Raw genomic sequence first — 17,265 nt, 5'->3', positions numbered from 1 at the left:
CTTGCTACCCATTGGTGGACAAAGATAGAGAGACCACATGCCCTCATGATGGCACGCATGATACGCAGCAAACCGTCGGTACCTCATGACATTATCCGAGCAGAGTTTGCTGCGCCTCCTATGATGGTAGAGGCCATATTTCAGACTATATGCCTGCTAGACAGATTCAGAGAGATGCCACAGGACAGATTGTCATACAAAGCTTTTGAGGCATCTAGACAGCTGGCTGAGGCAGGAGACAGAGGATCATGGTATGCACACGTCACACATTGGTTCTCACAGCATGGCCTAGACATGGATCATCTACCACCATTCCAGCATGACAGGGATGCACCACATATCCGTCTCTCTCATAGTGAGAGGAACATAGTATTGAGATAGGACCTATGGCAGCTCTATACACGAGAGACATGGATATCGCCTACACAGCCTCTTCCACCGAAGATGCTATACTACAGAGATCACTTCATGAGTATCACTGATGATGGATTTATAGAGAGGCCTAGATACATGGAGGGCTTTTTACCACACAGCTCCCGAGTGGCTATTGGTCAGCTTAGAGTTTCATCACACCAATTGGAGATTGAGACTGGCAGAGCAGCACGGATCCCACGAGAGGAGAGGGTATGCAGATTGTGCAAAGAGGAGGTGGAGAGTGAGGAGCATTATGTATTCAGATGCAGAGCATATACAGCCATCAGAGAGAGATATCCCATTTTATTCAGAGAGCCACATTCCGTACGCCAGATCTTTGAGGCAACAGACCAGCGCATACTGGGGAGATTCATTCTAGACATACAGTGCCACAGAGAGACATCATTACAGGCTCAGACAGCTCCAGAGGGGGGACGACAAACACAGATTACTACATTTTTTCAGAGATCCATCCCACTCCCAGCCCCTACACGGCAGGGAATTACTCTCCAGAGAGCAGAGATACTCAGAGCCCGCAGGAGACAGAGGACACCTAGCTTTCGGACACCACGCCTATACCAGAGAGAGATGACAGAGATCAGAGCTCAGTTTCACAGAGAGGGTGCGGAGCGACTGGCTCGCTTCAAAGCACACCCAGGCATGTTCTTCAGGGAGCTGTGGACACCCCCTTCATTGATGTATACCATTTTATACCCCCAGTATGGTACATGATGGAGCTAGCTAGGTTGCATATCATGATTGTATACTCCATGCATATAGCTTTGCATTCTCCTAGTAGTAGAGCTCCATCCCCTCCCCCACTCATTGTACTTATTGCACACCCAGATTCAGCTTTTTAGTTCAATACTTTTTCATTTTGTTGGGATGACAGAGGATACCCCATACAGGTACACCGATTTGTCTCATAGGCCGAGTTCGGTCTTTTGGAAGACGTTAATAAAATCTTTCTTTCTTCTTTCTTTCTCGCTCTTGCCAAACACCCCATAGGATCACAGCCACGATATGGGTGGTATGATGAGGATGCGGGAACACACGGCTTTAGCCCCTATTGAAAAGAGAACACGAACTAAGCTTGGCACATGCAATGCAAAGAATCTTCTGTCATTTGACCCACAAGAAGAAGCATGTTGTCACGTGCATCCTGCACTTGAATGCCACGTAGACATATCTCTACAGAAGGTGCAAGACCTGGGATGGTAAACTGGTCCCATGTGAGCCCAGTCCAGGAGACGAGTCAGCCAGGGATCCATCTCAGTCGTCCGAGGTCAGGTGTGTATCGTCCTGCACAGGATTCCAAGGTCAGGTGTGCATTGTCCTGCACATGAAACAGTGCCAGTCCGCACTGTGAGTCTCCCTCTGGAATGATGTCAATGATTCTGTGTATCTGGTATGGTACCGGATGTCAGATCATTGTGTAGATAGTTAGGGTTTGCTTTTAGGAAAAGGGGCCAGCCCATAGGGCTACCCCAAGTCATTGTGTGGGCATGGGGATAGGGTAAAACCACCCCCATGAGGGCCAAGAAGGCCCTGGCTGAACCCACCAGCCATGGAGAGGCTGTAGGACAACCCTAGGGGCATACCAAGGGCAGCCGACAGTACATCTAGTGTTATGATGGCTGTAGGGCAAGTGTGGGGCAGCCCACACAGGCTGCCCAGCCCTCAAAACAGAGGGGATTCAGTGCCCAGCCCCTAGAGATTCAGGCGCATGATGCCCAGCCCCTAGAGATTCAGGTGCATGATGCCCAGCCAGCCATGAAGAAAAGCGCATCTTTTTATGTGATTTATTCAGCATTAAATGCTGAATATTCAGTCGTGGGACAAAAAGGTGCTGGCCGACTGCTCCACAAGTCATTGTGTTATCTCACAATTCACCAAGTGCTCAAGCAAAACAGGGCTAGGACAACCAAGAAGTTGCTAAAGCAAAGGGGTGGAGGACTGCAGGTCAAGGGCATAGATTTCTCAGCCAAGAAAGGTCAAGATTTCTGTATTTTCCTTTCAGATTTACATCGTTCTAATAAAGCAAATACACCATCCGTGGTGGGGGCCCTACAGAGGGTATTTGGGACCCAATACTGTGTCCTCTCCTCTCTCCCTCTCTCTCTCTATTTTCTACACATCTTCATTCAGTTTTGTGCGTTAATTCCGTCGTGAAAAGTGTGCTGATTTCTGATCATTGAAGTTACCGATCTCCCCCGAAGCTTCCGCATGTTACAGTGGTATCAGAGCCTACTTCAAGTGCAAAGATTCAGCAAAGAAACCAGAATTTTTTCTCGCTCGTGTGGTTAGTTTTCAGACGCCGGTGGACTCCCCCTTTCGGAGTGACTCTTGTCCCTCGAAGACATGTCCCTCAAAGGACGGTTGGTTTTCAGCCTCCGGACGTCTCCCCCACACACAGTGGATGGTCAGATTGCGCTCCGGAAAGGAAGTGCGTTTTCCTGCTATGGCGAGCTTTGACGACGCGAGACCAAGAACCATGGGACCAGAGTGCACCAGGCAGCCCAGCTAGGGCACCAGGCTTGAGTGTTGCATAGATGTTCCAGCAGATGATGCGAGCAATCATCACAGACCAAACGACCAAGTTGAAAGAGCAGAAGGCGCAGATTGAGGCTCTGGAAGAACGTACCTGTTCTCCAACGTCGCGTTTTCCATCTCCTCCTCCCTCTCCTTCCGTATCCTAGATTCCAGATCCTCGACACAGGAACCCTCTTGCAGGGAGCTCTTTGCTTGAGTTGCAGATGCATGCATTGGAGATCCGACAACGAGAAGACGAAGCCATGCGACGCGTGGAACACGAGCGTTACCTCAAAGCTTTGGACGCCAGATTGACACCGGCGGCGCCCTCGAATCATTTTCCCGAGAAAATGAACTTCAGTAAGTATAATGGTAAACTCAATCCCACAACTCTTTTTTCATGGTTACATCAGTTTGAAGCTTACTTTGCCGCAGTTAGAAAAACAGATACTGACACAGTGATCTTAGCCAGTTGGTACTTGGAAGGTGAGGCCATTCCTTGGTGGACTCAGTGGGCTCATGCTCACACCAGATTAGGTATGGCAACTTATGTGTGGGACAAGTTTGTCCGCGACCTTAAGCAGCGGTTTCTACCGCCCCACTACCTTGAGCGACTCGAAGACGAGTTCAGGGGAGCGTGTCAAAACACGCAACCAGTCCTTCAGTTTGCCAATAGAATTTCGACTTTATGTTTGCAATTAGGCTTATCTGATTCGGACAAGAAAGGACACTTTAGACCAGCCACCTTTGAAGACGCACTCTCGCTTGCGTAGAGTGCAGAAATGAAGCATAATGGTGGCACGCCCAAGACTTCCCAACCAGCTTCTCCCAAGGCTACCGCCTCGGGGGGCAAAGGCCAGAACCAGACGGGGTCTTCCCCAGGACAGAGCTCGGGAGCCTCTGGCTCCAAGAACTCGAACAATGCGTCTAAGCTTACTCCAGACCAAAAAGCGGAGGCAGGCAAGACAGGTGGCAAGTTGAGTGCTGAGGAGCTTTCTCAGTACAAGGAGGAGGGTAGATGTTTCTTTTGTCATACAAAAGGACATACTTCTCGAGAGTGTCCTAAGAAGCCTCCAAAGCCCGCCACCATTGCCTCCACAGCTTCCGTGCTGAGCACAGCTCAAACACTGACCCCAGTGGCTGCCCCTAGTTCTTGAAACCCCGGTGCTTTAGTTGGAGCAATTATTAGCCGGGAGCTCGAAGATAAGTAGAAGGGCGCCCATGACCAGGAGTATGAGCGCAACGAATTGCTCAAGTCCTTTGGCTACATAGGTGGCCAGTGAGTCATCGTCTTGTTTGACAGCGGCAACATGGAGGATGTGGTCACGGAACAGGCCGCTAGGCATGTCCGTTTCGTCCTGACTTCAGTGGACAATCAAGTTGAGGGTTTAGCATAGTCATGACAACAAGCATCAAGTATGAGGCTCTAGGTGCTAAGTTAGTTATTCAGGGCATAGAATTTGTGCGTGATTTTATGATTGCCCCTCTTTTATGCAGGCAAAAGATTCGAATGACTCCACGAGCGTTGGAGGCATTCAAGAACCTCAACGTGGCTTTATCAGAAGCTCCTTGTTTAGCACTTGCCTCGTGGGATGAACCATTTCAGGTGATCACCAACGCGAGTAATAGTGCAATTGGTGGTGTGTTACAACAGAATGGTCATCCAGTAGCTTACATGTCTCGTAAGTTACTGCCCGCAGAGAAAATTTACTCAGTCTATGATCGTGAACTCCTAGCAGTTATACAGGGCTTGAAACATTGGAAACATTTTCTTTATGGCCGTGACTTTGAGATTCGCACTGACCATCAGGCATTACGCTGGATTCAGACAATGCCAAGTGCACAGTGGAGTGATCGACAACACCGCTGGAGTCAGATATTCCAACAATTCGGTGGCCGATGCTTTGAGCAGGAAGGGACAAGTGACTTCGATTCAGACCACTAGACTCGATCTTGTTGGTACAAGACAAGATGACATGAAGCACACGTACACGGATTCCGAGGAATTCGGTATACAGTGGAAACAGGCATTGGATGCCACAGAACCATGCCACTTTCTGATACACGATGGTTGGCTTTTCTACAAAGACCGATTGTGTGTCCTGCAATTGGCCTTTGATGTGCTGAAGTGTTATGTCCATGATCAGCAAGGTAAGTGGGAATCTTATTTGCCTTTAGTTCAAGCTGTTTTGAATGATTCTTTTTCTTCAGCTATTGGCAAGACTCCATATGAGGCAACGTTTGGAAGACCTTTTCAGTCATTGTTGACCAGGACCTCGTCTTCAGTACCTGAAGCGAACATAGTGACGAAGTCTTACTAGGAGATTTTAGAGTCAGTAAAAGACAGATTGGCTAAAGCGCAAGAGGCCTACACTCGACAGGCTAATAAAGACCGAAGAGATATGAAGTTTTCGGAAGGGGATTGGGTTTATCTTCGGATTATGAAGCAAAGGTTGAAACACGTGGGCAAGTGATGCCCAAAGTTGTCTTTCAGGAGCTTCGGACCTTTTCCCATCAAGAAGAAGATTAATGAGATGTCTATGCAATTAAAGCTACCTCCGAGTTGGACTATGCACGATGTATTGTTGGAAGGTTGGCAATTTCGAGCATGTGATCTATGGCTAGAAGGTGCCTTGGATTATCCCATAAGTGGAAGCATGGGAAGTTGAAGAGCCATATATAGACTAGAGTGGCACCTTGTCATAATCATCTCCTCCGGCCGGTGTTTTGGGAGGCAGCTCACCGGGAGATGGGAGCCCGGTGGAGAGATGCTGCAATGCCCATTGGGGGTGTTCGTGGAGCTCAATGGTGATGCGTCTTCTTCGTGCATTAGTCTTCCACTGCACATTCTAACATGGTATCAGAGCCCAGGCGCGTGTGGTCCTGAGCGGCTCAAGCGTGTGTGGTCCTGGGTGACCCCCTCGCGCCTCAGTGGCTTGCGGAGCTCGAATCGAGGGAGGGTGTTGGAAGGTTGGCGATTTCAAGTGTGTGCTCTATGGCTAGAAGGTGCCTTGGATTATCCCATAAGTGGAAGCATGAGAAGTTGAAGAGCCATATATAGGCTAGAGTGGCACCTTGTCATAATCATCTCCTCCGGCCAGTGTTTTGGGAGGCAGCTCACCGGGAGATGGGAGCCCGGTGGAGGGATGTTGCAGTGCCCATTAGGGGTGTTCATGGAGCTCGATGGTGATGCGTCTCCTACGTGCGTTAGTCTTCCGCTGCGCATTCTGACAGTATTTCACGTCAGTTGGTTAAAGCCATATACACGTCCAATCCCTTTAGAAGTCAAAGACGAGGCGGAACCAGATATTGTTGATGAAGCAGAAGTTATGGTTCCAGAACAGATCCTTCTGCACCATTTCAAACATGGCTCAAACCGAAGACAAAGACAATTCCTCACGAAGTTTCAGGACCGAGGGACCCATGAAGCGGTATGGCTTGACAAAGTTTTTCGAAGACTATCCGGCGTTATTGACAGATTATTTGGACGCTATGCAGCTTCCGTCAAGTTAAGCAGAAGGGGATGTCACGTGCATCCCGCACTTGGATGCCACGTAGACATATCTCTACAGAAGGTGCAAGACCTGGGATGGTAAACTGGTCCCATGTGAGCCCAATCCGAGACAAGTCAGCTAGGAATCCATCTCAATCATCCGAGGTCAAGTGTGCATCGTCCTACACAGGAGTCCAAGGTCCGGTGTGCACTGTCCTGCACATGAAACAGTGCTAGTCCGCGCTGTGAGTATCCCTCTGGAATGATGTCAGTGATTCTGTGTATCTGGTATGGTACCGGATGCCAAATCATTTTGTAGATAGTTAGGGTTTGCTTTTAGGAAAAGGGGCCAGCCATAGGGCTACCCCAAGTCATTGTGTGGGCATGGGGATAGGGTAAAACCACCCCCATGAGGGTCAAGAAGGCCTTGGCTGAACCCACCAGCCATGGAGAGGCTGTAGGACAGCCCTAGGGGCATGCCAAGGGCAGCCGACAGTACATCTAGTGTTATGATGGCTGTAGGGCAAGTGTGGGGCAGCCCACACGGCCTGCCCAGCCCTCAAAACAGAGGGGGTTCAGTTCCCAGCCCCTAGAGATTCAGGCGCATGATGCCCAAGCAGCCATGAAGAAAAGCGCATCTTTTTATGTGATTTATTCAGCATTAAATGCTGAATATTCAGTCGTGGGACAAAAAGGTGCTGGCCGACTACTCCACAAGTCATTGTGTTATCTCACAATTTACCAAGTGCTCAAGCAAAACAGGGCTAGGACAGCCAAGAAGTTGCTAAAGCAAAGGGGTGGAGGACTGCAGGTCAAGGGCAGAGATTTCTCAACCAAGAAAGGTCAAGATTTCTGTATTTTCTTTTCAGATTTACATTATTCTAATAAAGCAAATACACCATCCGTGGTGGGGGCCCTACAGAGGGTATTTGGGACCCAATACTGTGTCCTCTCCTCTCTCCCTCTCTCTCTCTATTTTCTACACATCTTCATTCAGTTTTGTGCGTTAATTCCGTCGTGAAAAGTGTGTTGATTTCTGAGCATTGAAGTTACCGATCTCCCTCGAAGCTTCCGCATGTTACACGCATTCCTAGCGAAACGCAAACAAGAGTTGTACCAGCTCTTTGTGGGCAAGGATAACTCGGACAGATGGCACATTTTGGGGGAAAAGAAAACACTAACACCCATCACTGATCCTCTCATGTGGAAAGCCTATGCACAACAATTTCATGATGATCAGCCCACACCTCATATGTCCCACATCATCCATCATCTTCAACATTGTCAATGTCACTAGGGCTCTATTGAAGTTGCATAACGGCACAGTGAAGGATCATGAAGATCTACATGTGGAGCATTTTGCACATGGACATCATATATTAGCCCCCATTCTTGCAAATTCTTTGATAAAGCCCTCTGTGAAGACTTCCTCTCGCCTGGAGGGCAGTACTAGAGTCTACGATCAGCTTCCTGGCAAGAGGCTTGGACACAATGCATCTAGGCAAGCATCCTTCATGAAAAACTACTCCACACTCATCACATCTTTACCTTATGTGCCATCATAGATGTCATGTGCATGATAAATGCCATGGACATTTTCAGGGCTAAATCCAGAAGAAGCAGCCAGATAAAGAGAATTAACCAGTCAGAGATAACTAGAACTAGGATTTGGAGCACAAGGTGCAGATGAGACAATAGGATGGACTTGGAGCAAGACCTGGAGGACTTAGGGGATTCAGTCGGTTGCAAGGAACAGGGCGTCGGCTGTACCAGAAGGCGTCAACTGCACCATGCGTTTCCAATCATGGAGAGGCGCAGCCCGACCAAGGTTTATGGGGGTTCAAGGCCAGTCGGCTGGTCCGACAGCAGTCGGCCAGACCAGATTTGAGTCAAGAACCATATAAATAGCAAAGTGTGCTCATTGTTTTAGGCATTCATTCCTTTATGGAGTGGATCGTTAGGGTCCTAGTTTAGGACACAATTTTGGGTGTTATCACCTTTTCTTCAAGGCAGCCTAGGGCTGCAGACAAGTACCTTTTTGTACCATATCAATATACTGAATTTCCAGCATATCTCTCTCTCTACTCTCTCTCTATATTTGAGTTTTGCATCAGGTGGTTTTCTAGAAGTGTTTAGGGCTGAAAGAAGACCCCCAAAGCTTCCGCGTGTTACATTGGTATCAGAGCGTCAGGCTCAGCAAAGCTAAACACTGATTCAGTCCCATATGATGGTGTACAGGTCCAAGGTACAGGAAAGTACACAGATACGAAGCCCAAGGCAAGGAACACAGGAACGAGAAGAGCTCCCAGGAGGTTGGTTGGTGGTGTTCCACAATGCCAAAGGGGATGGCAATCCTGTGAGCCAGATAGATTCTCAGACAACGGTCCCAAGGGAGGTTTATCCTCCAAGGGTGATGTGAGAGTGCCAAACTCATTTCTCAGGAATAAAGACCAAGACGGTGTTCAGAGTCAGGGCAGGAATAGATTGTGGACTAGATGGAACAGATGCATAGATCTTTGTCTGAGACAGAGTGGTTTGGAGAGCAGGCCGGGATTTCAAAGAAAAGGGATTGCCAGGGATGGATGGATGACAGAGGGACTTCGAGAAAGGATTGGGATGATGACAGTCATCCAAGAGCAGGTTGGATTCCCGTCATCAAGTTTAGCAAAGGGGGATGTCATGTGCATGATAAATGCCATGGACATTTTCAGGGCTAAATCCAGAAGAGGCAGCCAGATAAAGAGTATGAACCAGTCAGAGATAACTAGAACTAGGATTTGGAGCACAAGGTGCAGATGAGACAGTAGGATGGACTTGGAGCAGGACCTGGAGGACTTAGGGGATTCAGTCAATTGCAAGGAACAGGGCGTCGGCTGTGCCAGAAGGCGTCAACTGCACCATGCGTTTCCAATCATGGAGAGGCGCAGCCGACCAACGTTTATGGAGGGTCCAAGGCCAGTCGGCTGGTCCGACAACAGTCGGCCAGTCCAGATTTGAGTCAAGAACCATATAAATAGCAAAGTGTGCTCATTGTTTTAGGCATTCATTCCTTTATGGAGTGGATCATTAGGGTCCTAGTTTAGGACAGAATTTTGGGTGTTATCACCTTTTCTTCAAGGCAGGGCTGCAGACAAGAACCTTTTTGTACCATATCAATATACTGAATTTCTAGCATATCTCTCTCTCTACTCTCTCTCTATATCTGTGTTTTGCATCAAGTGGTTTTCCAGGAGTGTTTAGGACTAAAAGAAGACCCCAAGAGCTTCCGCGTGTTACGATAGAGGAGGCAAGGGAACAAAACACCACGTATATTGCTCCTTTGTAGATTTCCACAAAGCCTTTTGACTATGCGCCTCAGTCCCACTTGTTGGGATGATTGCAGACATGATATGCGGAGTGGTGACTTTATATGATGGAGTGACTGGCACAGTACAAGCACTAGGGAAGACTCTCTAGGGCTCTCTGGAAGACTATTGGGGTCAAACAAGACTGCCCACTCTCTCCCACACTAATTGGTTTTTGGTTTTTGGTTTTTGTGGACAAAAACCAAGGTCATGGTCTTCAACACATCATATTGGGTTACATCTAGCCTATTTTCTCTTGTACAAGGGAGCCCAAGTGGAGATCGTTTCATCTTATGTGTACCTTGGGCTTACTTTTACAAACGAGGCACCTCCATCACAGATTTCTTTGGATCATTGCCCCCAACTATAGTGGTTTGACAAGCAGCAAAGGACTAGCCAGGTCCATGATGGCCTCTACACGGATGTATGATTCTCTGGCCCCACGTACTTGCGGTCCCTTCTCAACGAGGTCACTGCGAAACATTTTACTGCCGAAACAAAATGTTGCTGAAACGATTTATTTTGGAGCAAAATGTTTCAACACCGGGCAGGTGGACAATGAAACGATAGACCGAAACGATTATATACATAAAATCTGAAGGCTGGGAACCTAAATCTGAAATTTCACATTTGGGCCTTCAATTGGAGGGAAAAAGTCCAATTTTTTCCTCCACTTTAGGAGCCTAAATGTGAAATTTCAGATTTGGGCCTTCAACTAGAGAGGGAAAGTGCAATTTCCCCCTCCAATTTGGGGAAATTGCACTTTCAAATTTGGGCCTACCAAAATGTGAAATTCGGGCCTACCAAAATTTCAAATTTGGGCCTACCAAAATGTGAAATTTCAGATTTGGGCCTTCAATTGGAGGGCGAAAGTACAATTTTCCCCTCCAATTTGGGGCCCAAAACTGAAATTTCAAATTTGGCCCTTCAAACTTATTTACAATTTTACTTTAATACTTACAATCAAGAAAACAAAAGTACCAAAATCCAATAGTGAATAACCAAACAAAGTTTAAAACTACAATGCATTGTTGATTGCATCCATGGACAATTTTGAAAGATTTTCTCATTCTGAGTCACATTGTATACATGTTACATAAACAAAAAATAACATGCCTCATAATTGGTGGAGCCGCAAGCACAAATTGCCATAATGTTCAATACTGAACGTTTTTATTTCTTCCTTCTCAACTTTTCAGGTGTCCTGAAACATTGGACGAAACATCCATGACTGAAGCGTTTCAATAGCGAAATGCGTTTCACGTTTCAGCAACAAGGAAACGTGTTTCACAATGACCCTACTTCTCAAATCCTGATGCCCCAGATCTCCGAGGCCCCATCCCTCGACCCAACAACTGCAGATCCAGGATATCCTTTGACGACATGGCGAGCTCCCACCACAAAGGGGGGATGTATGACTGCTTTGCCTTCTATTTTGGAAGAGGATGGTATCATCGTATGACCACACATCACATGGATACTTCAGCTTATGTAGCCAGTTTCAAACAGTTTTTTTTCTTTTCATGGTTCAGATTCATCATGGATACAGTGTACTAACTTCTTGGTCTCATAGACCCTCTGCGCCTTTTGAAGATGTTAATCTCTCTCTCTCTCTCTCTCTCTCTCTCTCTCTCTCTCTCTCTCTCACAAAAAAAAAAGTCTCACCTGAAAAATATACCTAGCTCCTACAGGCGTCCCATTTACAAAAACAGTACTATCCCGCGTAATGTTTGCCTGAAAAAATCCAATCTGATCAATGCCTGTGTCACTAAGTGTTGTAGGAGGGCCATCCATGCTTAGTGCTCCATTTGGAAGTGTACGAGCCCCATTTGTACAAACAGCACTTGTCTCATCTCTGGTTGTAATCTCTTCCAGAACCAGTCCATACGTGAATTTGCTTTGCCTAGTGAAGTTCTGGGAAGTAAGCAACTACATTAGCTTCCAACCTTCACCTGCTAGACATAAGAAACCAAAAAAAAGGGAAAAAGAAGCTGACATATTCGCAGCTTTCAAACACTAACCTCTGTTATATTAGCCTTCACACCTGCTCGATCAACCCAGATTGTGGGCACCTCCTCGAGTCCTGGCCCTCCAGTAAACACTGGACTCAGCTTTCTACTGTTGAAACAGCTAGCTTTAAAAGTGCGGTTGCGAGGATCACTCACGCCATCCAAATAAGGATGTACATACTCCATTTTGAAACCAAGATCATCCTACATTTAAAAAAACAACCCATCAGTGCCAAAGACTGCAGATGCTACTGACTATACCAATTCACACTGTTTACAATCAGTTCAGTAATGCATGTGAAGTGAAATATAAGGCATTGTTGCACAAAATTCAATTTTGACTCTGTGTGTGCATGCACGTACGTTCGTGTGGTGTCTGTATGTATGTGGGTATGCATGTGTGCATGTGTAATCCATCGAGTCTCCAATTGAAGTTCACAAAGCTGACACACCATTAAAAGCCAGCTAGAAAATCCAGGAGTTGTTGAAAAACTACTCTCATACCTGAGGATTGAGCAGGTTATTTGATGTGACACAGCCAAAGAGTGAGCGATTCAAACCTTGCAAATTGCGATGCTCAAACGTAACACTCCCACCTGGTTGTATTGAAGCCTGCAACAAGAGAAATAAATCATATTCCCAAGTCCACAGACCCTTTTAAAACGTTCATTTAGGAGGCAGAATTACAAAGCAGATCTGGAAAGGTTTTCCCCTCGTACCAAAGTAGGCCAACCAGACCCTCCAGGAGCAATACTCCACTCAGTGGAAACTTCAGCTGTCTTCTGATCAAGCTCTTTGAGCTTGACTTCAACAACAATGCCACCATCATTTTCTTCATCTGGGCGGGGATTGACTTCTATGTTTGAAAACAGCCCAAGGCTATTCACACTCCGCAGCGCCCTTTTTCCTGCTTCAATGTTGAAAATGTATCCAGGTTGTAGCTGCAAAGTCATATGCTAACCTTTATGAGCACTACTTTAAATGAGTAACCAAAGAGACCAAGACAATTACTTTGCAGGAGCACACTCAAAAAATTGTTTTGGATAACAATTGGCGGAATTCATTATTGCAAGATTTAAAACTTCCTTACCATAATAGCTTGCCACTTGAAATAGACTAATTAGGTTTCAATCATAATTTTTTTTTACTTGTGACCTCTCTCTCTCTCTCTCAAATGCAACCCAAGCAGCAGAATGCAAAAGCTCGCAATGAATGCCGTCCTCTCTCTTTGACCTCTAATACTGGAAACCATCATAGCTTTACTAAGTGTTGATATTTTTGCATTTTTTGAAACCACAACTTTGGCTCGAGGCTTTCACTGCCTTTATGTTACGTATTCTGTCTCATGGGCCTTTCAAAGACATTAATATAACTCTCTCTCTTTCTCTCTCTCTCTCTCTCTCTCTCTCTCTCTCTCTCTTATAGAGAGCCAGATGCCCCGGATCTCAAAGGCCTCATCACTCCACTTGGTAGCTACAGATCCAGGATCTCTTTCTACCACATGGTGAACTCCCATCACAAAGGGGAGATGTTATGGCTGCTTTTTGTTCTATTTTGAGGGAGGATGGTATCGCTATATGACCACACGTTGTCACCCTGTAGAGCATCACATTGATACTTTTGCCTATGTAGCTAGTTTCGCACAGTTTTTTCTTTTCCATGGTTCAATATTTATCATGGATACATTGTACTACCTTTTTGGTCTCATAGACCCTCTCGGCCTTTTGAAGACGTTAATGTATCTTTTTTTCTTTCTCTCCCTCCGTCTCTCTCATAGAACCCTTGGGTCTCTTGTAGACGTTTTTAAAAACACTCTTTTTTTCTCTCTCTCCCTTGAATCAATCCCCTGATGCAAGTGCCATTTATAGGGTAGACATATGGAAGGTTTTGTAGAGACTCCGCCCATGTTGTGAGCCCTAATCTAAAAAGGGACAAAAAAGATTGTGTGGAAGCCGTTTACCCAAAACGAGATTAACACAAGTTAATGCAACTTACGCAAAGTTGGCCAACTTAGTAGGATTAATTTTCTATAAATAGGACCCCTCTCTCCCATTCTAGACATCTTTTGCAAGCCTTTGGAAGCATCCAAGAGAGAAAGAAGATCAAGTCAAGAAGGGTCGTAGACTCAGCCTGAACAGCAACAACGAACACAAATCAGTCCAAGGCTTCCAATTCAATAGATTGGAAGAAGAGTTTCTTATTTTATTAAGAGACAAGTTTGTTTTTCATAGACCTAGTAACATTCACTATAGATATTTCAGCTTTATAATATGCAATAGGTTAGACTGAGGAAATCAAGTCTTTTGATGTCCTCTTCTCTCTCTTCATATTCTTAGTGTATTTTCAATTTTGTCCTTTAATTAAAAGAATCACGCTTTAAAGCCCAAAACAAAGATAGAGTGTCACCATTTGGCCACCCGAATGGTTCACTCTTGTGCACTAGTACACATAGTGCACTTAGTACATTAAAAGTACTAAGTGTACTATGTACTATAACTTATGGGCTTGTACACACTACAAGGGTGGGCATAATGCCTTTACCCCAACAGACATCAGCCCCTAATACATAAACCCACAAATTCTTTGCAACAAGTACATGTTTCATCTATGATATTCCGCTGGGACTTGATGTTATCATGCCCGAAATATCTGGAGGACTTGGCTTTCCGCAGGGACTTGTGCCTTTGTGTACATGCCCGGAAACGCCTGGAGGACTTGGCTTTCCGCTGGGACTTGTGCCTTTGTGTACATGCCCGGAAACGCCTGGAGGATTGGCTTTCCACTGGGTCTGGTATTGCGTATACTTGCCTGGAAACACCTGGTCTTACATGGTTTCATGAACGGAAATTGCTCATGCCAATGCTGCATTGCATAGCATCTTTATGTGCTTGCCTGCAAATGAAATTGCATGCTGTTTTCATGCCTGCATGACCTATGTGTAGTTCCAGGTAAGGGGACGCCCGCCCGTGAACCGTGCGTGTGAAACTGTCTGCTGACATGGTTGTGTGGCATGTGAATAGGTGGTAAGTATTTCCCGATCTAGGCACAAATAGCCCTTAGGACTTAGCCAATATTTATAAGTGAGTGCGTTCCCATTTCATTAAAGTTTGGGCGCCCAAAAGTCACTTATAAATTATGACCTCTTCCAAGTTCACACTCACTGAAGTCCCCAGGCGGACAAGACTCAATGTCCAGGACCTGATCCTCCCCTTTTACTCATAAATGGACATCTCCCCATGTCCCTTCACCTGATTGGACCCCAATTCACTTACTTATTAAGAGAAAATTCGTGTTTTCTCTTCATGAGGATTTTTGGAGGCTGAAAACTCTGTTTTTCCACCATTTCTCTCCATTTCCAAGCTCTCCATAGCCATACCCAACTTGCTAGGGTGTTTTCCAAGCTTCCAAGAGTGTTTCCAAGTGCTAATCACTCTCCTACTCACTCCCAATGACTGAAATTCAGCAAAACAGCTCTCATTTTTGCTCTAATTTCTGGTCTTTTTGCTGAAAACCCTAATTTCAGCCTTCCTTTCTCAAATTGAACCATAGGGGAAGCTTTCCCAGGGTTCCCTTCATCCTCTTGAAGACTTTTGTCGCGAAGGATTGCGGCAAATTGAAGATATCAACACTTCTAAAGCTTCCAACGCGAAGGCTTCCGCTTGCAACAACTTCTATGAAGACTGGTAAGGTAATTGGACAATGTATTGTCATTACTTACTCAGTAGAAGGGCAGGACTCCTTATTTAGCCGCCCTGTGTAGTATTTCTCTTGTCCTATGTGCTCTTGAAGATGTTGCTACCTTGCTTGGTAGAACATAGAGCCAATGGTAGAGAATATGGGCACTGAAGTCGGGCCAGGCATCAAGGCAGCTCCTTGGTGATCTACATCGACATACCATTGTTTTTCTAAATGCTGAATTTCATATGCATTGGCATGGAGGATTTGGCAATGGATGCCCATGAAGCTATGTATTGAATTTCTCCAATAGTAATACAATTTACTCAAGGGAGGGGTCGGCCGTTCCGGCTCATTGTGTGTCTCTTGTCAAATTCAGCAATTTTACTTCTTGTATTTGAGCAAGTGTCCTTCAAATCTTAGTGTATTTAAGTGTATTGATTAGCATTGTGTTCAACCAAGTTACATAGAGAGAGGGCTCACAAGAGCAAGATACAGAGACATCGAGCAACAAGCACTTAATAAGATTAACAAAGGGATTAAGAGGATAAACAAGGATTAGGGGAAGGAGTTGTGGACAAGCATAGTTTTTATTAAAGTGGATTATTCCTTTTATACACAAGTTTGGCCTTGGACCCATATAGAAAGTTTCTAAACATAAGCCAAGTGTAGGCTAGGTGTCCCAACATATTATAAGTGACTACTGGTTTATAACCCTTTATTATTCCTAAAAGTGTGTCCACCTAGCACTTATTTAATCCTCAGCTTTATTTACTTGACAAACTTGACACTTGAGAACATAATCTTCTACATATCCTTTCATCTTTGGCCGTCTTGGACCTAATGTCCGCGATGTGTGGTACACAAATTTTATCATTACGGAATAGTAAACCATTCTGAATCATCCATTAGCCTCCTGCAGCCTGAATGGTAGGCTGTTCAGTCATCGTGTCTTGGTCAATCAATGAGCTCCCGTCTTGGATCTTCTGCCAAAATGGACCAAAATAACTATCAGTCTTGCAAAGCCCTCTCAATGACTGAAATAAGTCAATAGAAATCTCGGTGAACGACAAAGTATTTACCTCTCTAATTCGACTAAGCACATCTGCAACACTATTCATGGACCCTTTTCAATAACAAATCTCGAAATCAAAATCTTGCATTAACTCAGCCCAACGAGCTTTCCTTCCTCTCAAATCATCCGCATCACACACATACTTGATTGACTGATAATCAGTCAATACCACAAACTTAGAGCCATATAAATAATGTCTCCAAACCTTGAGAGCGTGAATCACAGCATAAAGCTCCTTCTCAAGGGTTGGCCAACGAGATTGAGTGTCGTCTTACTCTCAAAAGCAACAGGTCTACCATCTTGAAATAGAGCAGCCCCGATGGCATAGTCACTGGCATCAGTTTCAAGAACATAAGGCCGACTAAGCAAGATAGGCGCTTCCTTGACTTTATCTTTCAAAAGTCTGAAGGCCATATCCAGATCGTTATTCCAAGTGCTAGGCTAATTTGACTTACGTCCACGACCTTTCAACAAGTCGGTCATCGGTAGTGTGAGCTGAGAGTACTCCCGCACAGATTTCCGAAAAAAAACAACAAAACCGAGAAAAGAACGAAGTTGTTTCACTGTTCGTGGTATATGCCAGTCCAGAACCTTCTGAACTCGATCATGCTCAATCCATCTCTAGTGATCTTGTGTCCCAAGTAAATGATGTCTGTCATAAAAAACTCACATTTACTTAACTTAGCATATAGTCGATTCTGTCTTAAAATAGATAAGACAATT

The 17,265-nt window shown here is 45.4% G+C and overlaps 1 protein-coding gene across 1 annotated transcript in view; it reads right to left on the bottom strand.

The window, feature by feature from the left end:
• The window catches only part of LOC147640751 (protein TOC75-3, chloroplastic-like), a 69,656-nt gene that overhangs the window by 34,092 nt on the left and 18,299 nt on the right, over positions 1–17,265 (bottom strand). Inside the window, exons 3-6 of the mRNA XM_086814726.1 lie at positions 12,512–12,733; positions 12,297–12,404; positions 11,805–11,996; positions 11,449–11,697 (exon numbers count right to left, since the gene is read on the bottom strand). Coding sequence (XP_086670852.1) covers positions 11,449–11,697; positions 11,805–11,996; positions 12,297–12,404; positions 12,512–12,733 — 771 coding nt within the window. The remainder of the gene's footprint in view (positions 1–11,448; positions 11,698–11,804; positions 11,997–12,296; positions 12,405–12,511; positions 12,734–17,265) is intronic.

This window comes from Cibotium barometz, chromosome 2, assembly GCF_041138505.1.
Source record: "Cibotium barometz isolate CiBa-2024 chromosome 2, ASM4113850v1, whole genome shotgun sequence".
NCBI lineage: Eukaryota > Viridiplantae > Streptophyta > Polypodiopsida > Cyatheales > Cibotiaceae > Cibotium > Cibotium barometz.
The sequence above is the reverse complement of the archived record's forward strand: the minus strand, read 5'-3'. Positions and strand labels throughout refer to the sequence as shown.